This window comes from Rosa rugosa, chromosome 6 (genome assembly GCF_958449725.1).
Source record: "Rosa rugosa chromosome 6, drRosRugo1.1, whole genome shotgun sequence".
Classification (NCBI taxonomy): domain Eukaryota; kingdom Viridiplantae; phylum Streptophyta; class Magnoliopsida; order Rosales; family Rosaceae; genus Rosa; species Rosa rugosa.
In genome coordinates, this window is record NC_084825.1 from 45,127,767 (window position 1) to 45,151,855 (window position 24,089).

Below are 24,089 nucleotides of genomic sequence, written 5' to 3' on the forward strand. Positions count from 1 at the left end.
GCCAGGTTCGCAGCGGGACAACAGGACCACGCGTTGGCCTACAGCGATGGTTGGATATACTCCGTCGGTCACATCAGTGGGCGTTTTCACTCCCAAACCTTCCAATGGGAGCCGTCTCGTAACCTTGCGAAAGAGTTCAATATAAGTCTTCTGGGAGCTTCAAGAATTGTGCAATATGCCAATGTGCAGTATGTCAATCTGCAGGGGATCGAGGGCAGAGTTAACGCGATGTGTCACTGTCGTGAGGGAATGCAACATTTGGAGATATGTGGAACATTGGCTCACGAATATAAAGGTTATTGGTATCCCAGAGTAGTGGTGGGCAGGCACCTCATATGTGTGAATAATGCCCACCCTATCACGGGAGCTTATAGCTGTAGGATGCTTTATGTGTATGACACTGGACGGATGCGGTGGATGCAGCGTCCGGTGCAGGGCCTGGTCATGAACAATTACATGCTTCCATTCCAGAGGGAACAAGATGTTGGGATGACGGCTTTGATAAAAGTCGGTCCTCATCGGTATGCACTCGTGTGGTCTCGCGAGTGCACCGTTGAGGACTCTCAATTTGAAATTCATTGGTGTAAGTTTGATCTTCGACTGCATCACGGAGTCATTGAAGGAAAAACTGTATTGGATGATTACTTCTCAGCCGTAAGAGTGGCACATGGGATGTGTATGTTTGAAGATGTTGGATTTGACACAACCTTGCTTAACATCACCTCTGATGTGTAAGTCTCTTTCCCATACCAGCTAGATTAGCTACTGGGCATAAACTTTATTTTGGTCTAATAATTGATTTTGACTTTCGATTCATGAATGGGCATACTGTGGATGGAGAAGTGCAGCATGATGACGATTACATTCTGGCATAGGATGAAAGTTAGGTAAAGTCATTTAGTAATTGATATTTGTTCAGGTTTTAACATATGCTTAGATGAATCCATTAATCGTATGGCTGTGAATTATGAATTTTGTTTACTGGTCAGCCTAATAGTACTGCGTATGAAGCTTGTGAACCCATTTTTGCACTCTTTGCGTTGAAGATGCAATTCATAGATTCTTATTTCAGTTGTGATCCAAGTCAAGCATTTTTTTCGATGATGTATCTTAATGACTAAATTTTTAGGATGCATTTGTGTGTAGGGCTGCACACGAATTGAGTTGGAATGGTAAACCATCTCTATGCCAAAATGAGCGGTTTAGGCATTTTGGACAACCGATCATCAAGAAAAATAAGTTTCACTTGATGCAATCCAGTCCAATTAAAGATTATTTGGTTCGTTCAGTTGGGCGTTTTTAAGTTTTTAACCTTTATATTATTAACCTGTTGTTTATGAACATGGTAAAATACCAAAGCTTTGGTCAATATCAAAGCATTTGGAGTGACAAATATTGAGAGGCAATCGCAATTGCATCAATTATATACTAGGGTTCTAGGCCTTTGCTTCTTGGATTTCAATACAGTAGTATATCATTTGAGAATAAAGGTATAATTTGAGATCTAAAACTTGCTTAGAACAAACTAGGAAAATAAATATATATGTTGTACGGGTATAAAGTTAAAACTTTTTCCTATTATATTTGAAACATATCGGTCGGTTCGGATATCGTGGTTTAAGCATAATAAAATCCAAACCAATCCAGTTCATACACTGTTTGGTCCAATATTGAAACGACTTTCAATTTTAAAAGTTAAAAAATATGAACCTAACAATACTTATTGGTCAATTTCAGCCGGTTCGACCAGTTTGTACTGCGTTTTACACACCTCTGTAAGCTTTGTCTATAAGCTTCCACTCTCGAATCACCAAATCATAGCAAATCAGGTTAGTGGCGCAGTAGCCGAAAAGCTTGTTCTCCGTCAGAGCAAGTAGTCTAGCAAATGAGGAGAAAGGGCGACCTTCCTCCGTGGCCAAAATGTCAAAGAAAGCCGGGACTTTTTCCCAGGTGGCGGCAGCATCATCGGGTTTAGAGCACATGAACCGACCCTGCACACAACCCAACATATAAATGGACCCGTCTTGTTCGGAGACGGCCGCCGAGTGTTGAATGTAGGCCGGGTAGTCCATGCCACCATCGGATGCGAGCCAATTAGGGGAAGCAGCTAGCAAATCCAAGGAGAGATAACCGTCGAGGTTCTGAGTGCTGCACTTACCCATTTCGGTTTGGAAATATCCCTTGATTTTGGTTTTGGTTCCACCCATGAGGTAGAGGCGGGAATTGACGACTGCGACGCTGAATTTAACCAGCTGGTAATCCAATTGAGGAAGATCCAGTTTCCTGATGCTATCAATTTCTTCATCACTTTGAGCCTCTTGTTCTCCGATCGCATACCACAAAAGCTTTTGCCCGGCCGACAACTGAAGGTAGATCACCCTGTCCATTATCACAAGTACAAAGCAAGCCGGTACCTAATTTGATCGATCGATCACCAACTCTCTATCTCCAACCTTGGTTACGAAAATTGGGAATCCCAACTATTCTTTATGCTTTATATAGAGCATTAAACCTTAGCTTTTAGTTTTAGTTTAGGAAATCAAGGTCGTATTGGTTTACTGATTAATCCTCAATTTGTTAGGATAGAATATATTCTCCTAAGAGCAAGTTCACCCGTTGGGTCACCAGGGCAGGAAACTATTCACTGCCACTGGATCTTTGCTTCCACCCGTTGGGTCAGGGTCACCAGTCAGTTACTGTTCATCTAATATTTTATTAATTTTTTTTTAGAAAATGAGAAATGTATGATGTAAATAAATAGTATTGATACTTGGATCTCCTACGGGTTGGACAATCGTATTGCCTCGTACACTCATATTGGAATAAAAAAATTGTAGAGTATGAAAGCTATGAGGAGAAGGAACAAAAATTTTTGAGGAAGAAAGATGATTTTTTTGGTGCGAGAAGTAAAATAGGAGGTGAGGTATTTATAGGAAATTTTGGTTATATTTTTTTTGTTACCGTTGTAAATGTAACCGTTAATAAATTTTTTTTTTTTAAATCACCGCAGCAAATGATGTAAATATCTCCTTAATTATATACCATAGGATCCCTCATATAATTAGAACCAACGGTCCAGATCTGTGGACCGTTGCATTTAAATTGCAAGCACCCAAAGGCTAATTGCCACGTCACATCTCCAGCCGACAGCTTCTGGGCTTCCACGCGCGAGCAGCCTCCTATCCGCTACACGACAAGAAACTGCGGCTCACCTCCATTGCCAGGCGCGTCTATCCTCAGTCACCACGGTGGAGGCCTGGGTCATCAACTCAATCACCATGCTGCCCGAGCTCTTGACTTGGGTCACCCACTGCTCTCTTGCCCCAGCCCCGGTGGAAGGAACAACAGTGGAAATTTGGTGACTTGGGTCACCGTTTGACGTGGTGCCCGGGCACCAGGGCCTCCGCTGAACTTGCTTTAAGAGAGTCCGTGACATCATATTGTTGTTATAAGGAAAGGATCGAGAGAGTCTCTAATAACATTGAATTTTCCAATTTGAATTGAAAGTCTTCAACATCCTTTTATAATCCTTGTCGCTAAAGTTTTGTTATCGTTGTTTTTTTTTTAATATATTGACCTAAAAATACTTGCATATAATGACTAAATTTTTAAGATGCATTCGTGTGCCGCTTTTTTTTACCCCAAATTTGGTCGAAAGAGGTTGTTAGTGAGGCTAATTGCTTGTCCCTTGATTTGCATTTGATACGCGTGATGAAGTTTCGATACCTTCTTTGATTGAAAAAAGAAAAAGTATAAGAATAAAAAAAAACTTAAATTTCATTTAAAACAAAAACAACAAGAGATAAATGATACAATTGCCAATTGGATCAATTATTTGCCACATTATTAACATTTTTGCCCAATTTAAAAAAAAAGAGCATGGCTGAAATCTACACCTGCTAAACCTAAGGGATCGAGAACTACATCTCAATTCCTCCATTCTACTTCTACATACGAATTTGTGCCCTAAAGTAGATACAAAATCTTACAATGATTTTTAAGTATCAACACATAAATGTTGATCGACTTTATCTATGTCGATTTAGTTAGCAATAATGACTTGTTTACTATAATTTACCATATTATCCATCAAGTTGAACAAAAAAAAAATTGTTGGAGACTTTTTGTGTACTGCCCTAATCTTGAGAGGTTATTGGTGTATTATACCAAATCTTTTGGTGAAGGTAGCAGTAACTGGCAATCTGGATCAACCCACTGCACTCAAGTCTTTGGCAATCTCCCTTTCGGCCAACTTTCATCTTGTATTGAAATACTTACATTTGTCAGCTACACACTCTCATGAGAATCATGCAACTTACCAAATCCCAAGCGTTTTGAATTGCTAGTTTTTGCAGAAAATTGCTAGCCGGGCTAGTCTGCGTCTGACCTCTTTCCTCAAGGCATTCCCTCATTTGTGCACTCTGTGTGTTGAAAATGAAATTCAGAGATTCTTATTTTAGTTGTGATCCACTCCAATCATTCGTGCCAAAATATGGAGAAGTAACTACATGCTAACATCGTTACCTCAAGGTGTTAGAAATAGTAAGGTATCGCCACCGTGAGACTGCTATTGCTCTGGAGAAGATTGTTATTAACCCGGTTTATTGGGAATTTCATCATACTGGAGCAGATTGGAGAAGCGAACATCTCATGATAGAAGAAGTTGCAAGAAATGGTTCTATGGACGTTCTGACAAAAAAGCTTCAACAATAGAACTTGTGGTTTTAGTGCTTAAACAAGGCCTATTGGTCCAATTGCATTTCTCCACATTCTCCCCTGAATATCTCTCTCAAAAAGTCAAAATATAACAGTTTTAGTTAGACTGAGGCATTGCTCATGGGATTCAAAAGGCCCTCTACTTCTCATGTCATTTTTCTGATGGTCTCACAGAATCAACAAAAACTTCTTAGCAACTTGGTACCCAAAATCACGATACTAGTAATTGAAGTGATAACCATCAACTTTGCTCGACAAAGCATACACTTAAACACAAAACCAAAAACGCTCTTTCATATAAAATCGAATACATTCCAAATGTTTGAGTAAATAAACATAACATGACAAAAAAAAACAATAAAATCACTTATTCTTCTGCTTGAGAAACATATGGAGTAAGATGTGTCGCACACAATGGAGGCAAGCGAATTTACAAAATTGCACCTCCATCACCCTCGATTTCTATGCTACATTCTTCATTAATTTCTGGGGACACCAAGTCTTGTACGGAAATCATCCTCCATGAGGGGCAGACCGTCACGCAACTTGACCTTTGGTTCCCATCCCAGCAACTCCTTTGCTTTTGAGATGTCAGGCTTCCTCTGCCGAGGATCATCAGGTGTGTTTTCAACCATTTTAATCTCCACCTTAGGATTGATAAGCTGCAATCATGTGGACCAAATATTTAGTTCCTTGTATAAATTCCATATTTCTGAACTATACATAACAAGTCATAATGATGTTGGATACTGAGAATGTAAACTTGGGTGACAAATGGACCAAAAAATTGACTGCAGATACAACACTGACCTCCTTGACATTCTCTGCGAGTTCGAGCATTGTAAATTCACCTGGATTCCCAATGTTGATTGGACCAGTGTTGTCTCCTTCCATAAGTCGAATAAGGCCATCAACCTTGAACATTTACAATGAAGAATTAATTAAGGGAAAGATGAACACCACCTGTTGCTAATTAGATAACCCAAAAAAAAAAAAAAATTTAAGCAAAATAATCAACTCATGCTTACCATGTCAGAGACGTAACAGAAACTCCTTGTCTGTGTTCCAGGTGCTTGAACAGTCAAGGGGTCATTCCTACAGAATCAGACAACATAAATGTGACCCCGTTACAATAGCACAAAGGATAAAAATGTCATTAAGCATCACATAATGTGTAGGTGTAGACAACAAAAGTAATGCTTAATCACACTAACCGGATAGCTTGGGCTATGAAGTTGCTGACGACACGGCCATCATCAATATTCATGCGAGGTCCATAAGTGTTGAAAATCCTAGCAATCCGTATCTCTGTTACAAGGATCATCATTTAGCATAAAAAGACAAAGAAAAAACCAGCAATATATGTCTCGAGAAAGTTAACAAAATGAAGTATTAACAGAAGAAGAAAAAGAAAGGGAGGAGATGGTACCTATGCCGTGCTGCCTGTGATAATCAAACATCAATGTTTCAGCCACTCGCTTTCCCTCATCATAGCAACTCCTAACTCCTGTTGTATAATGTCAAACACGCAAGTGGTTAATATGTGCCTCGTGTTAGTGTAGTTGACGTACAGTTGTTTAAAGATTTTGTGCAAATGACACGGAGAAGCCATAGTTTGTATCATGTCACAATATAAGCCTCAATTGTATGATGACAATGTATATAGGGAACTTTAAGAGACAAAGGCAAGCCTCATAGAATTATATATTAAAACGCATTGTTTTTTGCATCTTAAAGACCACATATACTCATCCCCAAGAATTAAAGGTAATCCAGCTGAAAGTATGTAGCATCTGCTACCGTTGATAGATGAAAAGCATACCAATTGGATTCACATTTCCCCAATAGCTCTCAACCTGAGGGTGAATAAGAGGATCTCCATACACCTCCGAAGTAGAAGTGAGCAAAATCCTGAGATCAATTTACATCACTGTGAGAAACGAAAAGACAATGACATATCAGAGTAGACAGAAGATTGACAGTCACAAACCTCGCTCCAACTCGCTTGGCCAGTCCCAGCATGTTCAATGTACCGATCACATTTGTCTTTATTGTCTGTCAAACAACAAAAATTTGAGTAAATAAGAGAATGAATCACCGTTGATTGGGATTCTTTGAAGCTCAGTTATACTTGATCTAACACAAGTATTGGGATAGACATATATTCAAGTCTTTACTGTTCTAAAACAAACTTGAAATATAAACGCACCTTTACTGGATTGTGTTTGTAGAAGATCGGAGAAGCAGGGCAAGCAAGATGGAATATTTGATCAACCTCAACCAGCAATGGCTCGGTGACATCTTCATGAAGAAAAGAACACAAATTTATTTTAAAACACAAACAATGTATACTCGTGGCATGACAATTATCTCATACAACAGCAATGGCAGATTGTTTCATGAGAGATGGGTACACAAGCTATGAAAAAAAAAAAAAAAAAGTCATACCATGACGAATAAGCTCGAATCTTGGATGACCAATCCATTTCTTAAGGTTGTCCTTTGAGCCAGTGAAGTAGTTATCTGCAACAATTACCTGACAGAAACAACATTTGAAAATGTATAAACACACTAGTCAATCATGAAATCATGAATACCAGGTCTTCATAAATAGAACAAGAAGGTCAACCTCATTCTTCTCGTTTTCCATCAGCTTGTCGACTAGGTGAGAGCCAATGAATCCAGCTCCTCCAGTAACCAAAATTCTCATATTTGCCTGCCATCAGTAAACATTTGGATATAAATATGACAGACAACAACATACTAACACCGCCATAGATATAATAGTTGAAAACTTCAGTCCAACTAATTGACCATATATGTCACCTGAAAGAATTTGGCATTCCTTAGAGGAGAGGGGGTTGGAGGCGGTTTGGTAGAAGCATGTTCTCCATTAGTAGCCATTTGATGAACTCCTGCACCCCAAACAGTCACAACCTCAATATCTCAGATCAAATTCACAACCACTAATTACACACTCATCTATCAACACACAATCTCATATTCAAAAACAAATCGTAAACTCAGCAGAAAGTTCAGACACCATGAACTCAAATTTCAAAAGAGAAAAGAAGGGTCTTAACAAATATTGAAAAAAGCACAAATCTTGATAAGATTTTGAGTTCAGATCACCTGAACTTGAGGAAAAAAGCCCAAATTTCCTAAGCTGTTTTCAGATGAGTGCAGGTGCAGTATGAGATAAAGAAGCGAGCTTTATATACACAATGCAATGGGGGTCAGACCCAAATTAGGGAAACAATCAAAATCAAAATACGGGTATATTCTAAAACCAAAAAAGAAGAATAAAAGCAATAATATCACACTACCAAACTCTACCAACTGAAGACAGAGAAGAATTGCTTCAAAATCACGAAAAGTAGAAAATCATCAAAACAAGGAGACCACACCAGCTTTAATTTCAGATCTGAAATCTGAATCTCACACACTCTCTCTCTCTCTCACCCACAATGCTGAAACATCCACAATTACAAACCCAAAAAAGAAAAAAATTAATGAAAATTAAATCGAAATCAATACCAATAATGCCGTCACCTCTTTATTCTTCTTTTTCTTCGCTTGTTCTTAGTCCAAGGTTCCAAGGTGTGAGATTTTAAGGTGGGTTTCTTTTCCTAGGCCATGTCGAACACGGAGATGGGTAACATAAATGGAGAGAGAGGGTGACGTAAGGTGAACGCAAATCGCGGGATGCCACGTCATGTTGTAATCGGTTCCAACTCTGATGCTTGCTGTCCTCTTCATCTAGTTTCACTTCCCACAGGCTTCCCTTTACCTGATTCCCGCGCGATGACGCGCATAATAACTACGGTGCATGGCCAATGGAAAACTGCCACTTGGGGATTTTTTTTTTACATAAGCTTATCTTTCAATCGTGTAGATAACATATCTTAATTGGAAACAAATATATAAATTCTTATTCTTTTTGTCTAAGAACTTTGTATCGAACAGTTTTTAAATAACGGGGTAATTCGATCAAACAAAATCAATAAGAGTGTGTTTGGATGAGAGAAAAAATGATGGAATTTAATTGAAAGTGAGGATTTCATAATTCCTAAAAGCCAATTCCCTCGTTTGGCATTATCAGATTGGAAATTTTAAATTTCTCTATGAAAAAAAAACGAAGGAGTTCGTTATTTAAATTCCTCACTTCAATTTCCACCAAAATAGGTGTCATTTACGAATTCCTTTGCAGTATTCAATTTTTATTTCCAAAACAAGACTTTTTTCTATTTTATCTTTTTATTTGTTTTAAACTTTCTTAATTTATTACACATTTCAAATCCTAAATAGATGCAACCAAACAATAGAATTTGCAATTAATGGAATTTTTGATTGATGGAATTAAAGATTCCATCATTTATAAATTCCTACGGATTTTATAATTTTCTCATCCAAACGCACCATAACGTGATTGTGATCTTGTATGTATAAGAAATTTAGATTTCAGTTAACATTTATTGAGTTAATGATGATAGTTTAGTAGACATGTCTAGCCAAGATTGGGAGTGCAATGTCAATTGGTTTAGGGCCTAAAATGTTTGACATGCTAACCAATACTTGTGAAATAAGAAAACGACTTGATTTGATTGGTTTTGCTGACATTGTTGAGTTTTAATATGAGATTTGATAGCTTCATATAAGTCATCAATAACGTGATTGTAATGGTATATGAGATTCATAATATAAGTTTCAACTTTAATAATCAAACTATTGTCTTTTGAATTGATTAGTACAATTTTGGAAATATGCCTAGCAATTGTTGGACGTGCAACTTGAATCAGCATCGATGATATAATGGTTAAAGTATATGGAAAACCAATCAATTTTAGTCTATTGAGACAACAACTCGACTCGATTGGTTTTGTTGACGCTTGTAGGTAGAATTTGAAATACAAGTTTATATGCTAGGAAAAGTGAACTTAGCTCATAAATTCAATAATATTTTTCGTAAAATATTAAAGAAGAAGTGAATAAATGGTCATTCTATATGCAATATCTGATAGTCTATAACTAACTATTGAAATATTTGCTTGTTTCAACCAAGGCTTTAATTTCTTCAACTGTACAGTTTCTCTGAAATTAAGTTCTGAAAAAAAAAAAACAAAAACAAAAACAACCAATAATAAATATCTCAGCGTCGGTGGTGAGAAACAGGAGATCATTACTCTTGAATGAGATCAGGCAGGGATGGACTGTATTGGTCAAGGGAAGTACATGAGAAGTCCGTGCACGTCTTCGTAGAAGAGATATATCTGCAGCGTCAGATCCAACGCACTACGTTTGACTTTTTCATCAATTCACCAAACTACTAGAGCATAATATATGTATTATTTTTTGTGATAATGTTTCAACCTTGTGGCTGTAGTTTAGTGGTGAGAATTCCACGTTGTGGCCGTGGAGACCTGGGCTCGAATCCCAGCAGCCACACTCCAATTTTTTTGTATTGTTATTTTTTCTAAAATTTGAACCCTCTATTGGAATATTTTGCTACACAACTACACAAGCATACAAGTCCTTATTGGATAGTAAAGCAACTACAAGTTTTGTTGTTAAATTCAAACCCTCATCTCTTTTTGCTTACAATTTGAACTCTACGTTAATGATCAGTTGAAAGTCAAAAGTTTAATTTAAAGGATAATCATAGCATAATTTTAATCGAGTGGGACTTCAAATTTTGAGTTATTATATACGAAAAGAAGCTACATTGTATGGAAAATTAATACTATTGTTAGAGAAAGTTGTTAGCAACTAAATCTCTTTTGATTACTCTGGCTTAGATTCCAAATCCACTTGGTAAGTTCAACAAACCATAACACCACAAGTAAAATTTGGAGAGAAACTAAAAAAAAAAGTAAAATTTGGAGATGCTCTAACACCACAAGTAAAATTTGTCAGTGACGTAATTTCTTTATACCCTTGAAAAAACAAATTTATGACCCTTATGAAGAAATGTCCTTTCAACTCTTATGAATACAAGTAACTCAAGTTGCTTACGCTTTCAGCTTTGACTTTGTGGCAACCCATAGATTTCATCTTACGTCAATTTGAACGTGCACGATCTGTTCAATTACGACGTTTTAATGCAATTGCATTCTCCGGTCCAAATTACTGTTTTTTTTCTCTCTCTCTCTTTTCTGTATTCTTGATTTGTCCACTAGGTCAGTCTGATTTGTTCTTTTTTTTTTTTTTTTGAGAAAAGGGCGGTGCGGCAGCCCTCAAGCCTTGATAGCCTTAATTAAAGAAACTGTCGAATACAAGGGGGGGGACATTGAGCCTAAACCCCTGATTACAATAAGTAGAACATCCTGAAATACTATCCTGAGTGTCTACTAAATGCTTGTACTCAACAAAGCACCAACTAGCAAAGAGCGCTCTACTGGCGACTCTATTTGCTTTAACTGCAATAAAGCAGCGGTGATACAACGGAAAGATAACTTGATCTGCAACCCGACTGCAGCAAAGCATAACTACCATACGCATAGCTTTCCCATCATAATGCCACTGGACACTACATCCAGTGACACTTAATTTCCCTCTGCTACTAAGAGGCAGCGACCATTTGCAAGTGCAAGGAACTCGCCGCCTACCTAGAGCAAAACAGGCACACAAGGTGCAATGACTGGCACACAGGCCACTGCCTCCTACCGGAACACGGTTGGAGGTTATTACCGACAAAGCAATAGCTGAAAAAAGATAAACAAAAAAGCAGTAAACAGTTACCGAGCCTAGATAGGCCCACCATCGGACAAAAGGAAAAACTAAACACCAAAGCCCAGCCACACAGCAAGGCCCAAGCACAAGGACCCGACCCAACCCTCACTCCTCACCAAAACTCAGCGCCGCGATCCACCCAGGCAGCACCGCGCTCCACCTAGGCCGCCGCCGGCAAAACGAGCCCCACCGGCAAATCACGTCACCAGCTGCACCTGCACCGTCGCTCCCCCACCACTCCTGCCGCTCCACCACCAGCGTCAGATCCCCAGGACCAGCGCTCCCCTGCCTGCCTGACCCCGCGCACCACCGTAGACCCAAACATCCAAAACCCATGGATCTACGACAAAAACTGAAATCAAACAACAAAAGACCACCGTCGATCCACCGATCCGCAGCAGCAAACCGTAGATCCCGCCACACCTTCCGACCGACGCAAGACACCTCCCCAATCCGACTAAGATCCGACGTTGGATCGGTCTCAAACCTCAGCCACGCCACAGATCCAGATGCAGCCACCACCGCGCCTTCCTCCATCCTTGAGCCAGACCTTCGCCCAAGAACCATGCCGCAGGCCCAGGCAAACATCCTCTCCCGGACCGGAACGCACGCAGCGGCAGGGCGCCGGCGTCGTTCGGCCGGGAGAGGGCACTCTCGATCTCCCTCTGGTTTTTCTCCGCGCGTGAGGCGCGTTCTCCTTTCTCGATCCCCCACTTCCCAAATTTTTTGGGTGTCTGATTGGTTCTTTGGGCCTCATGATTTTGTGTTGTGTAATATATTTCTCTCCGACCCAAAATGGAAAAATATCCCTAATCCTTTTTTTTTTTTTTTTGTCTGTCTTTTACTAGAAACCATCCTAAGTGGGCTGTATGTACGTATTACTCCATTAAACCAAGACATCAAAGTACCGGCCCAAAACTAGTCAACTGTTTTACTTCTTCGGGTCGGAGCGAGAAGTTGAATAAAAAGGTGGTTCTTCTCTGCTTCACTCGCGACTCCAACTCAAGTCTGGTCTGCGCATCGAAGATCTGCTCGCGCCTCTCGTCGTTTTCGCCTCTGATCTTCACCAAGGTACCTCATCTCTCTATCTAATCCCAGATCACACTCATATACACCGTTCTGATCAATACCCACTTTCGAATCGCTTCTAATTTCACACCATGTATTTGGATTCTGGAATTACGTTTAGCTGAATTGAAATACAAGTAAATGTCTTATTATGGTTGTTAGCGTGGAACCCTAAGAAAGTTTGGTGGTTTTTGTTAGATTTTGGTGTAGCGTAGCGATGATTGGGATTGGTAAATAGGCGAAAATGTAGGAGGAAATGGTACCTTACGGTCACATAGCGGAGTGGATATCGCGTTAGACTCCGACTCTAAAGGTCGTGGGTTCGAATCCCACTGTGATCATGCTAGGTTCTATATTTTGCGTCTTGTTTTTATGTGGATAAGAAAATTTTCTGGCTGAAAGACAATTTAGAGTTTTTGTTTTCATTTGCATTGCTAGTTTTCTACTGAAAAGGACGTTTTGTGAGTGGGATACAATTGCGGTCCGTGAATATGTTTGTTAGGTACTTGGGATAAGTGAGGAATGAGTGATTCTGGTTACCTAGTTCTGTGCTTTAGCTTCATGTATAATGATGATGACGCCACATTAAGGTATCAAGAGAGAAAGTGGTACTGTTTTTGTTGATGCCTAGGTATCGAAAAAGAGTTTAAGATGCGAGGAGAAAGTCTCTTTCTTAAATAAACAACATATGCTCACAGTAAGAGATTGGAGATGCCTATCTTCGTTGGTGACTTTTACTAATAAGTAATCAGCCAATTGTAGCTAATTGATGTTAGGTACTTAGTTGTTGATGACAATTACAGATTACTTAGTTGGAATTGGAGATGCCTTATTGCGTATCGCTTGTTTGGAAAATTGGAAGAAGTACCATGTAATTGGTGAGTATAGGCTATCTTGAAATACCCTTGATTCCCTTGATTATATGTAAAATGACAGAGAATACGGAAAGTGACTTTCATTTTGTCCTTTGATGCTAAACCATGATCATGTAGACTGACTTTATCGTTGGAGATGGTACTGGAAAATAGTTTACATGATTTCAACAAATAGAAGCAGGAAATTGAATATATTCACCCAAAAGAGGCTTGATATAGGAATATATTCCCAATGACTGAAGATGCCTATGTTCATGCTTTGATATTTACAATGGCTCAAGGTGCCTTGGTAGCCTATCAACATCAATGAAGATATGTTAATAGTGTACAATTTGCTCAATTTAGTTTAAAGAATACTTTAACTGAAAGTTGCTATCTGAGCATGCTTTCTCAGACCTCAGTAGCTTTGTCTGTTTCTGTGTAAATGTGCACTATGTTCTCTGTGAGTATACTATATTGAAAGCGGAGACATAGAAATTTCTATAATTCTAACTCTGAAGTGTGACAAAGCATTATCTACTTGTGTTGCCGTACTCTGATTTTAAATGCTACTATTTTACATGTGAGTCAAAAGTCTCTGGTATATAGATGAATGCAATAGACTGTGCTTCTAGCCTGGAACTGTTCATTTGCAGAAAATGCTGTGATGTTTTGTATTGTAACGCTAATATAAGTAATTATGTTCGTCTTTCTACAGATGATTGATGATCACCAACTGGGCATAATAGCCAATGTTCTTGGCATGTTCATATTTCTCCTGGTGATTGCTTATCATTACGTGACGGCAGACCCAAAATATGAAGGCCACTGAGAGTGAGAATATGGTATCGTATCTGCTAATGGAGACACCAATTGAACTCCAAAAAGACCTAGTTGATACATGTATCATTGAATTTTGTTAGCACTTGAACTTTCACTACTACCTTGGCATTTATCCGCTTCCTATTATGCCCTCTCCCTTCTAATTCCATATGCACTTGTCTGGGACTTGTATACAGATCATAATGTAGCTCAAAGTACTTAATGTTATCTGTAGAATTTCTTCGAACCAATCATTTCCAAATCCTAAACATTGTAGCAAACTGCCAGCATGTACTATGGCAAGTGTTGAATTCATGATGTGGATTTATGTGAAGGAACTGTTAGCATGACTAAACACTGTCATGCTGATAAGATCCTTGGAAGTATAGGTATTCGAAAACCACATACAAACAACAACATTATGCTACTCATTAGTGTTTGCGATTTACTTTTGTTTTTGCTTGGCGTTTGAATCAAAATAAAATATCAAGCGCCTTCAAAAAATCTCATTTAGAAATATTTATCGAAAAAACACTTGACAAGTACTTCTCCGGAAACGGGTGAAGCCCCATAAAATTGAGTAGAGTAGTTCGCAAATGCATAAAGAATACACGACTCTCCTTCTTATATACATACACACAGCTCATGCCGCTCCTCCTCATCATCATCTCATCAGCCTCTGGTCACTTGCACAAAATACTCGATGGAAAAAAAAAAAAAAAAAGCTACCACACCCACCACTGGGCCCCCACACCTAATCCACGTCGCATCAGTCAATTCCTTCTGAAAAATCAGAGTACGGCAACACAGTAAAGCTCCCAACACCCCGACTCACCCAAATATTCCCTCTCTCTTTTTTTTTTTTTTTTGGCAAGATCTCTCTCTCTCTCTCTAAAGATGAAAACGAGAACCCTTGATTACGAAGCAGGCGACCCGAAAGCCCGAGAGCACGGACGAAAAGCCCAGGAACAAAAACCCGACAAACCCCAACGCGATCGATATGTCCGTCTCTATGCAGAACGCGCTCCACGCCGTACACGTGTCCATCCCTTTCAAAACCCTCGCCAGCGCCGTTCCCGCCGAGTCCGCAGACAGCAGCAGGTACGCGAACACCTACACGATCCCACCTCTCGTTAACCCCCCCTCTCTATAATTACATTTTAAGTTCAAAAATTAAAAATATTAAGAGGGCAAAGTTTGAACCTGGTCGTGGCTGAAGTCGAACCAGACCTGCAACACCTCGCTGAACAGAGTTGAGCCTCTGGAAATCTCCCAAACCGACGCCACCATTTCGAAGAGCGAGTATATCGCCACTATCGCATTCGCTCCCACCACTAATCTGCCATGATTTTCAAATCGGTTTAGGTTAAATTATTCATGTGTTTAAAACACGTTGTATTAATCAAGACTTGAGCGCGACCGCACCAGTCATTTATTAAAAAAAACAAAAAGAGTCTACTGAATTGTTGGCAAATTTACTACCTTTTTGCAGGATGTATTAGTAATTGGAACGAAAAAGTGGAACTTTAGTCGGCTTTAATTTGAAAATTGATGGAAAAGATTTGGCATTTTTGAATTGAGACTGGAGTAGTACTACCTGAAGGCGTCGAAGTGGTACCAGCGAGGGGAGGAGGGGTCGGAGTCGCGGGAGGTGGTGAGCATGAAGACGAAGGAGGCGAGGGAGGAGCTGAAGGCGGCGATGCGGAAGATGAGGATGAGGTAGTTGAAGCGGCGGAGCTTGCGGAGGGAGACGGTGGACTGGAAGTTAGGGTGCGTGGGGATTTGGTAGGGGGTTTCACCGCCGTTTTGGGGATGAGCGGAGCGCATGGTGGTTGAGGAGGAGGAGGAGGAGAAGAAGTGGTGGTGGAGGAGGAGGTTCAGAGTGGGAAGAAATCATGGGGATTTTGAGGGTGAAATGGTGGGGGGGAGAGGAGTCACGGGAAAGGATGAACTCTCCTCCATGGGAATTGGGATAAGGCCTGAGATGGGAGAGTGAGAGGGAAAGTGTGAGAGAGTGAGAAAAAGGAAGAAGCAAAAGCTCTAAAAGACTAAAAGACTAAAAGAAAGAAAGTTGGGTTTTAGAAAGAGAGCAAGGGAGGAAAGATAGAGAGAGAGAGAGAGAGAGAGAGAGAGCAGGGAGAGAGTGATGGAGATGATAAACAAGAGCAGCCAGTGAGCCAGGGACATGAGACAGCAGCAAAGCAGTAGTGTGGGGACTTTGCTTTTCTTTCTTTTTTTCTATGCTTTGTTTCCTCTTGCCCTTTTTCTTTTTCCCTTTTGTTGATGTGAAAAAAAACAATTTTTTTTTTTAAAAAAGTAGTGAGAATTCTTGATCTCTCTCAAATTGATTGACTGTGGGTTCGAGTCTAGCACAAGATTTCAAAAAATCGTATGATTTTTCTAATTGTTATGTTATTCTATACGACTGACATAGTCTGCTTTATCTTCAAGATGTCATGTCTATAATTGTAATCGTCTTTTTGTTTTAATAAAATGATCTCTTTAATTTTTAAAAGGAGGATGTTATTATGTTTAACAAGAAAGTTAAATTGTTGGGAAGAAGATGTGAAAAAAACTGCACAAAAATGGAGCATCCTTTACAATCTTAAGGTTTAATCCATGTACAAACACATCATCAACTTTATACTTTTGTATGCATATATGTTATTCTTATGTAATTAATCATATCATAGTTTACATTTTACAACATCATCCAGGCAATGTAAACCAGTGAAAAAACGGTAATTTTGCTATAGTATTCATGGGACATATGGAAATAACATTGATTTCATGCCTCAATTATTCCACCCGACATACAAAAGATAAACTTTAGAAAAGTGTTTTTACATGATAACTTGCTATCCGCTTGCTATTCGTAGATCGGATAAGCTCGTTGATTATGCAATTTGATTGAAAAGACTCCGTAGATTGAATAAACTCATCGATTAGACAATATGATTGAAAAGACTTGGAAACAAGATTGTCGGATATTTAAATTTCACGTAAAATTTAATAATAAATCATAAGTAATCTCTTTATAAATTTGATTAATTTTCACCAATATCTCAAAATATTTCAAAAGATATGATTGACATTGAAACACACTCAACCAAGAAGTCATATATACACCGGAACTCATGAGTCATGACCCATCACTCACCTACCCACCAAAACACTATTCGATGAACGGCAAAACCAGCTTTTCCCGTTCATATAATTGGCATGACAAATCATGTTCTATGAATGATACTAGACCTGGATAAAGATGCATGTTCATAATCTCACTGAAAATGATTTTAATGATTTCATGCACCTCGTGTTTAAAAGCATGGTGATAGCATCAATGGAACTCTCGTGACAGTCATTAAATTGGGAGAAATCCATTGTCATGAAAGCTCCCTTGGTCCATATCATTCTTGCGTACTTTCACATTCTTATTTCTCTTGTCAACTAGAAATCTATGGTCCCTTCGATGACACTTTCTTTTAGCGTGCGTGATGTCTCAACGCAAGGTTCACCACTGAGATTGACAGTCGCCACATGACAAGGTTTCCAGGCAAATATTTCAAATATGTCAACTGGTGTTCCATTCCCTTTGACTATCTATGGCGGGGTTTTAAATTGAAAGCAAGCATTGCAAATTCAGTTTACATTCAGTTTTCAAACCGGAGGGCTTTGAAGTAGATATGAGAAACATCAGAGTTCCCATTTAGCTCAACATTTTGAAGACATTGAACAAGCCACAAGAAGCACAGAAGATCAAACATATAAAAAGGACTTGTATAAAATATCCAAATCTCATTGCTGAACTAGTAACAAAACAGCAGTTTTGGACGATCAAGATTAGACAGAAAATGGAATGGAATGATCTACTTGCAAACAGCTCACTCCTTGAATAAAACAAAAAGTATTTCTGGCCGCATGTTATGTGATGGGTTATAGCATTTCTTGTGACTTCCTCACGCAGCGACCTACTCTCTTCCTGAAACCGTCTCTATCTTCTCTCCATTGTTTCTGAAAACACAATTAATAAAATCCCAATATATGTCAGGAAACTGAATAGCTAAAATAAAATATGTGACTAAGACAAGTCATATATGCATCGCCAGTACACTAATCATTCCAAACTATTGCATCCAAGCCCGATCGGCATTGAAAGAACTATATTTCTGAGCAAAGTGTTTAGGAAGGAAAAAGTTGAGAGAAAGGAAATCTCAACAGTTATAACACTTTTTCGCAGTTAAATTTGGGAGAGTAGTACTGATGCAAACATTGGCATCTGTGAAGATTGCAAGGGACTATTGAAGATCCCCTGAAACTATCTTACCAACAGAGTACTAAGTTCCAGAACAGAAGCATTGTATTCTACATCTCCAACATTAGTAAAGGACAATTAATAGTTAAAATTGATAACAGAATATATAACAAAGAATCAAAGCAACACATACCGCAGCTTCAACATTTGCAGGAGACTCATCATTAGGGCATGAAAGCATTGATATTATACTCAAAACAATGCTCTCAACCTGCAGGTTAACAATCAGTCAGTAGACTACAATAAGAGGGGAATAGTAAAGCATCGTTACTACTTACTACATTCAAAGAACAATGTAGATGCAATAAAATCTGTCATCTGTGCACAAAAACTTGGTTATATTGCTTGGATAAATGTAAACATGTATCTAATCAAACTAACTACAAATCAAGACAGTGTGCATCAGAAGCAATCAAAGTAAAAATGGTGGTTTCCTATTGACTTGTAAGAGACCAGCGTGTCATCTCGTACAAGACACTGCCATCAATATATTGAGACCAAGCTGTCTATTGACTCTCTGCTTCAGCTTCTTGCAGCCCAGTTTTCAAAATATTGATGACGGTGTCTCGCATGAGATCAAATTGGTCTCAACAACAGAGCAATAGCTTAGAATTCTAGTACAGAACCCAACTTTGCCATACGCACCTAAAACACTAAGACTTGAAGCTTAAATCTCAGCTTGAAAAAACAAGTCTCAACTCTTTCCTACACTTAAAGCATGCATAAAATCCCATGTTCATTCCTTACAGTTAGTTGCCCACAACCAATTACTGCCATCAGATGGTCAATCCTCCAGAATTGCTCTAAAGGTCAGACAGTTGTAAACCAACACTACGCTCTAAAAATCTGTGCTTAGAGGATTACAAGTCTAGAACTAAACAAGTGAAACCATAAAACAGTGAAAGCCACAAGCCTTCCATTCCAGCAATGCACAATAAACAATATATAACAACAGGACAAGATACAAGTTAAGCACATACTGTATGGACTGGATTCCAGCGCTCACTCGCAAGCTCGTAGCCATTAGGATCATCGCCTGGGGGATGAAGAATTGAAATGCAAACCTTTCCATCCGAGTAAACTGCAAATTAAACAGAACCATTCATGAAACGGCACATTGATCAATTGATGAACTAGAGTGTGAAAGGCAATATAGAATCAAACTAAACAACTACACAGAAGACAAGTAGTTACCATTAGGGTGCCATATCTCTGAGGCAAACCTGACTGTAGGAGGGTTATTAGGGTAATCGTTAGGGAAGCTCATGATAGCATTGAAGAAACCACCATCACTGCAAATTGGAATCGCAAAAACAACCAATTGGGTGAGTTAAACATTCATTGGCCCGAAATATCTTGACAAATTGAATAACACAACTAACTCAACATCCAAAATTGTTTGATAAACACACAATCATAAAAAAAAAAAAAGGTACAAAGATTGTGATCACAGGCTAACTCCATCAATAACAGCCAAGATTACCACAAAAAACCAAAACCACATAACATGCATTCAACAAACCCATACTTCTTTATTCCAAACAATGATCATAAACCCGCATGCAGAAAACACAAGACTACTATGCACCAAAGCAATAATCTTTAATCAAGGCCAACCAAAAAGAACCAAACTTGAACACAAAAACATGGTTTTTAAGCACGAAACAACTTTCGGGGTTTCAGAATACACACTAGAGAGTATCAGGGGGGCCAATAATCGTGACGTTCCATTCGAAGATATTAGCCTCGTCGATCAAACCAGCCGAGAATCCATCAACTGGGTGCTTGCAAAGATCTACATAAACAGAAAAAGAAACATAGATAAATAATCAAGAAACCCAAAAACGAAAACGAAAAACGAAAACAGGGGATTGTTGGGTGTGAGACCTTTGAGTTGTTTTTGGAGGAGGAGACTGGCTTGGGATGGAGGCGCGTCCATGGAAGAAGGGAGAGAGAGAGAGAGAGAAGAAACCGGAGGGATGGCTGGTTTTTGGGGGTGCGAGGGATTAAAAGGAGGAGTTGGGTTTTATAGAAGAGAGCACCAAATTGATGAGGCAAAATTTTAATGAATTTATAAAGGTTTACGGAACTCTGTGTTTCAAATCAACCGAACGATTCGAGTATTTATATGGACGCTTGCCAAAATATTTTAACATGCCGACCCATTAGGCCAACTTGGATTAATTCTTTTTGGACTCGAATTGAAGAGTTTTCGTATTTACTATTTAGAGAAGGAGAATCGAGGATGTGGGAAAGTTTTCGTTCTTGAACTAGGGTTGGGATAACGATTAAGGTGTCCTATTTTGTAAGTCGGTATTGTATTAGGTAAGGACTAGGAAAGGGCCGGAGGAATGGGGATGAGACTATTCATTATTTGCGTGACAAGTTTTTGTTACTTGATTTTTGTATAGAACTATAGATAAGTTTCAGAGATTATGAATTAAATTCAAATTGGGGTTTGGGGGCAAGCCATTTGAGTATATATGAGCAATGTACAATGTTATCATGTAGTTTGAGTAAACAAAGACCATCTGAGATCACATTATAGAATGTCACATTATATTATAATGTTATACAGTTAAAATTTCTTGTTTACACATATATAGTTTAGGGTTAGATTAATTTTTTTGAAAATTCGTGATCACCCGAAAATTCATGAAGAATTAGGCTAAAGGGGCTGTGACCAGTTACCCATTTTTAGCCCAAAAAATGCCCACTTACTCCACAAAGAGTTTTTTAACCTCATTTACCCAATCTTACATCTATTGACATTTTAGCCCCTGTTAATTAAATTAAAACTCATCCATCTCTTATCAGTCTCTCTCTCTCTCTCTCTCTCTCTCTCTCTCTCTCTCTCTCTCTCTCTCTCTCTCTCTCTCTCTCTCTCTCTCTCTCTCTCTCTCTCTCCTCCCCATGATCTCCACCTCCGGTCTGTCTCTCTCTCTCTGATCGCCGCGCCGGAGATGCAGTCCAAATCTGAACACGACGATGAAGCTCCAGTCGGCGATCCAACGTTCTCGTCGCCGTTCGATTGATCGGCGATCCAGCCACTCCAACGTCCTCGTCGCAGTTCATCGACAATGTGTCTACTGCCCCTAACGCTGCCCCTAAACCCTAAACTTAACACGAAGACATTATTTGGGGGCAGTAATGTGTCTACTGCCCCCCACTAAACCATTATTACTGCCCCCCACTAAACCATTAAAACTTGCCCCAGTTTTGTGAAGGGTTCTGACTTCGTATGAAGACATTATTTGGGGGCAGTAATGTGTCTACTGCCCCCAAGTAAACCATTAAAACTTGCACCAGTTAAGTGAAGGGTTCTGACTTCGTATGAAGACATTATTTGGGGGCAGTAATGTGTCTACTGCCCCCCACTAAACCATTAAAACTTGCACCAGTTTCAAGAATTCACAGTGTATTGCACTTTATCACAAACAAATCAACAAGAGATGATTACTGTCTCCTAAGAAAGACATTATTGGGTGGCACTAATGTGTCTACTGCCCCCCAATAGACCATCAAACATTACACCGCTTCCTATGTTTCGCAGATTATACAAGTTATTCACACTCAAAACAACAGATAATGTCTAAAAACCCACATTATGAGGGTCAATATTCTGTCTACTGCCCCCCACTAGACTGACACAAACAACACAATTTTTTTCATTTATCAACTACTGCAATTTAACACTACATTTACTTTGGAATAGCAGTTTTCAGTCCGTCTATAAATAAAGCAGTCATCATTGGCCCCCAATACAAAGTCTACTGGGGGGCACTAATGTTACAACTTTTATGGTTATGACTGCACAATAGCAGATAGCCATTTTCAGTCCGTCGTCGATTCCTTCAGAAGGTCAACCCCGGCCTCGCCGAGCTTCTCAGCGACGAGGACCGTCGGCTTGGCGTCGAGCCTGGCAGCGGAGAGTACGACGACGAGTTTCGGCGCGGCGATGGCTAGAGCAGGCGTCGTGGGCGACCTGCCGGAGGGATGGAGGGAGGGAGAGAGAGATCCGACGTCTTCTGGAGAGAGAGAGAGAGAGAGAGAGAGAGAGAGAGAGAGAGAGAGAGAGAGAGAGAGAGAGAGAGAGAGAGAAATCGGTGAGGGGGAGAGAGAGAGAGAGAGAGAAACTGAGAGTAGAGAGATTGAAGGAGAGGGCAAAAAAGTCCCAAAAATTAATAAAAAGAATTAATTGGGTAAAGGGGAAATAATCCCTTAGAGTGTTTTGGGTAAATGGGGTTTAAAAACTCTTAGTCGGGCAAGTGGGCACATTTTAAGCTAAAATTGGGTAAATGAGCATTTTCCCTTGATTTTAATAGTGTAAATTTTAACTTGAATTGACTCTGATGTGACTTGAGGTAAATTAGGAAACGAGATTCAACTACGGAGTTTTAAGATAAATGCTCGAAACTAAACTGGAATAGATAAAATTCAAACTCAAAAATTTGAGATAAATACTCTAAGCCACTAAACATTAGGACTATACTGGCCGCAACATTCTTTCACGTTAACTAGAACTCTTTAATCTCTCCAACAAAACCAACATAGCTACCAGTTTGTCATTACAAGTCTACAAGATAGAGTAGTCTTTATTAGTCTATCCTAAAGGATCTTGTAATCTTGTATCCCTACCATTGAAATGACCAAAAATGTGCCTATGCTAGCACCAGAGCCACCAAATGTGGTTGGAGATTTGAAAATTTGCGACGTGGGATCCCTTTATTCTTGTTGGTAATCATAGTGAAAAATGTTCACATGGGACTTGCAAGTAGAGCATATGAGCAATAATACCCACCTCTCTTTATTCTTATACATGCATATTTGTTTGCTAACTTCACACTGTTATCGTTTTTATTTGCATCAGTGGATTCAATATTGGCCTAGGGTCAAGAGTATATGAATCTAGACAGCGAAAAAGTACGAGCCTAATGGCATTGTTTGTCTTGGGGTGTAATTGGATCGACCACTTATTCAGTTATTTGTGTAGACTGTAGACTTGCAATATAGCAATATATATATGAAACTCATTTAGTCCTGTTTTTCAGGCTTTCAGCTCAGCAAGAGTGGAGGATCTTATTTTCTTTATGGGGAAGAATATATCTCGAGGCCATGTGGCATATTAGTTCACTGCCCCAAACGTCGCTTGAGGCTGACCAAAGAAGAAAATAGATAGTGGCAATGTGACCTTCCATTTATGGTTAATCGTCGACTTCCATTACAGCCTCCTTTTATATGACCGACGAACAGTACGCTGGCAAACGTGTGTCCCTTCTATATATTGGGAAACTTTTAACGACGAGTCTATTCTTGGGAAAATGTTTTGTTTCATTTTTTATTGCAGGTTTTGCAGCAAAAATTTTATTGAACAATGACACAAATTAAAATGGCCCGACAAATTTCTAAAATGCAAGCATGATGCAGAACGGATGACAGTCTAATTCGAAGAGTAGCTTGATCGTGAAAAAGGAGGAAAACGAAAAGTTACTAGTAGCCACGCCATAGCTCGGTGTCTGATTGGAACGTGCCATAACTTTCCGGAAAGGGAATCGCGCCAGGAACAAAACTCGTCACTATGCCAC

General features: G+C 39.3%; 4 protein-coding genes and 2 non-coding genes across 8 annotated transcripts; 3 read left to right on the forward strand and 3 right to left on the reverse strand.

Moving 5' to 3' along the window:
- Positions 1 to 4,983: 4,983 nt before the first annotated feature.
- LOC133716025 (UDP-glucuronic acid decarboxylase 5-like) lies at positions 4,984 to 8,409 on the reverse strand. Its single transcript, XM_062142757.1, has 12 exons — positions 8,254 to 8,409; positions 7,543 to 7,631; positions 7,346 to 7,432; positions 7,165 to 7,252; positions 6,926 to 7,017; positions 6,707 to 6,771; positions 6,539 to 6,627; positions 6,146 to 6,223; positions 5,931 to 6,024; positions 5,745 to 5,811; positions 5,527 to 5,631; positions 4,984 to 5,378 (listed from the first exon to the last, which is right to left on the reverse strand). The coding sequence occupies exons 2-12, from the start codon at positions 7,618 to 7,620 to the stop codon at positions 5,196 to 5,198; spliced, it is 1,026 nt and encodes a 341-aa protein (XP_061998741.1). The 5' UTR covers positions 7,621 to 7,631; positions 8,254 to 8,409; the 3' UTR covers positions 4,984 to 5,195.
- A 1,680-nt stretch (positions 8,410 to 10,089) lies between these two features.
- TRNAH-GUG (transfer RNA histidin (anticodon GUG)) lies at positions 10,090 to 10,161 on the forward strand. The gene has a single exon. It is a non-coding gene; the product is annotated as a tRNA-His (tRNA).
- Positions 10,162 to 12,357: 2,196 nt separating this feature from the next.
- Positions 12,358 to 14,504, forward strand: LOC133717688 (dolichyl-diphosphooligosaccharide--protein glycosyltransferase subunit 4A-like). 2 transcript variants are annotated; one of them, XM_062144401.1, is made up of 3 exons: positions 12,404 to 12,516; positions 13,317 to 13,391; positions 14,086 to 14,504. In XM_062144401.1, exon 3 carries the CDS (start codon positions 14,086 to 14,088, stop codon positions 14,197 to 14,199), a length of 114 nt encoding a protein of 37 aa, XP_062000385.1. In that variant the 5' UTR covers positions 12,404 to 12,516; positions 13,317 to 13,391; the 3' UTR covers positions 14,200 to 14,504. The 2 variants fall into 2 exon arrangements, with proteins under 2 accessions (XP_062000386.1, XP_062000385.1); XM_062144402.1 differs by lacking the exon at positions 13,317 to 13,391 and having other exon boundaries at positions 12,358 to 12,516.
- TRNAR-CCG (transfer RNA arginine (anticodon CCG)) lies at positions 12,782 to 12,854 on the forward strand. Its single transcript has one exon. It is a non-coding gene; the product is annotated as a tRNA-Arg (tRNA).
- Positions 14,505 to 14,669: 165 nt separating the features above from the next.
- On the reverse strand, positions 14,670 to 16,386 carry LOC133717687 (CASP-like protein 4C1). Of its 2 annotated transcripts, none has more exons than XM_062144399.1 (3): positions 15,787 to 16,386; positions 15,393 to 15,523; positions 14,670 to 15,302 (listed from the first exon to the last, which is right to left on the reverse strand). In XM_062144399.1, exons 1-3 carry the CDS (start codon positions 16,014 to 16,016, stop codon positions 14,959 to 14,961), a joined length of 705 nt encoding a protein of 234 aa, XP_062000383.1. In that variant the 5' UTR covers positions 16,017 to 16,386; the 3' UTR covers positions 14,670 to 14,958. The 2 variants fall into 2 exon arrangements, with proteins under 2 accessions (XP_062000383.1, XP_062000384.1); XM_062144400.1 differs by having other exon boundaries at positions 14,948 to 15,302; positions 15,393 to 15,528; positions 15,787 to 16,376.
- A 1,569-nt stretch (positions 16,387 to 17,955) lies between these two features.
- Positions 17,956 to 20,606, reverse strand: LOC133718119 (ubiquitin-conjugating enzyme E2 7-like). Its single transcript, XM_062144932.1, has 6 exons — positions 20,392 to 20,606; positions 20,197 to 20,299; positions 19,699 to 19,796; positions 19,485 to 19,585; positions 18,638 to 18,715; positions 17,956 to 18,203 (listed from the first exon to the last, which is right to left on the reverse strand). Exons 1-6 carry the CDS (start codon positions 20,441 to 20,443, stop codon positions 18,126 to 18,128), a joined length of 510 nt encoding a protein of 169 aa, XP_062000916.1. The 5' UTR covers positions 20,444 to 20,606; the 3' UTR covers positions 17,956 to 18,125.
- Positions 20,607 to 24,089: the final 3,483 nt, after the last annotated feature.

Bases quoted from the DNA above. Each gene is read 5' to 3' on its own strand.
- LOC133716025 (XM_062142757.1), bottom strand. From the start codon at position 7,620: ATGGCTACTAATGGAGAACATGCTTCTACCAAACCGCCTCCAACCCCC. The intron at 7,433-7,542 runs GTGACATATATG...TACTGATGGCAG, and splicing joins GGAATGCCAAATTCTTTCAG to GCAAATATGAGAATTTTGGT. The intron at 7,253-7,345 runs GTTGACCTTCTT...TGTTTCTGTCAG, and splicing joins TGGAAAACGAGAAGAATGAG to GTAATTGTTGCAGATAACTA.
- LOC133717688 (XM_062144402.1), top strand. From the start codon at position 14,086: ATGATTGATGATCACCAACTGGGCATAATAGCCAATGTTCTTGGCATG.
- LOC133717687 (XM_062144399.1), bottom strand. From the start codon at position 16,016: ATGCGCTCCGCTCATCCCCAAAACGGCGGTGAAACCCCCTACCAAATC. The intron at 15,524-15,786 runs GTAGTACTACTC...ATGGCAGATTAG, and splicing joins TACCACTTCGACGCCTTCAG to TGGTGGGAGCGAATGCGATA. The intron at 15,303-15,392 runs GTTCAAACTTTG...GGGATCGTGTAG, and splicing joins TCGACTTCAGCCACGACCAG to GTGTTCGCGTACCTGCTGCT.
- LOC133718119 (XM_062144932.1), bottom strand. From the start codon at position 20,443: ATGGACGCGCCTCCATCCCAAGCCAGTCTCCTCCTCCAAAAACAACTC. The intron at 19,586-19,698 runs GTAACTACTTGT...TTTAATTTGCAG, and splicing joins AGAGATATGGCACCCTAATG to TTTACTCGGATGGAAAGGTT. The intron at 18,716-19,484 runs GTATGTGCTTAA...GTTAACCTGCAG, and splicing joins GCTGGAATCCAGTCCATACA to GTTGAGAGCATTGTTTTGAG.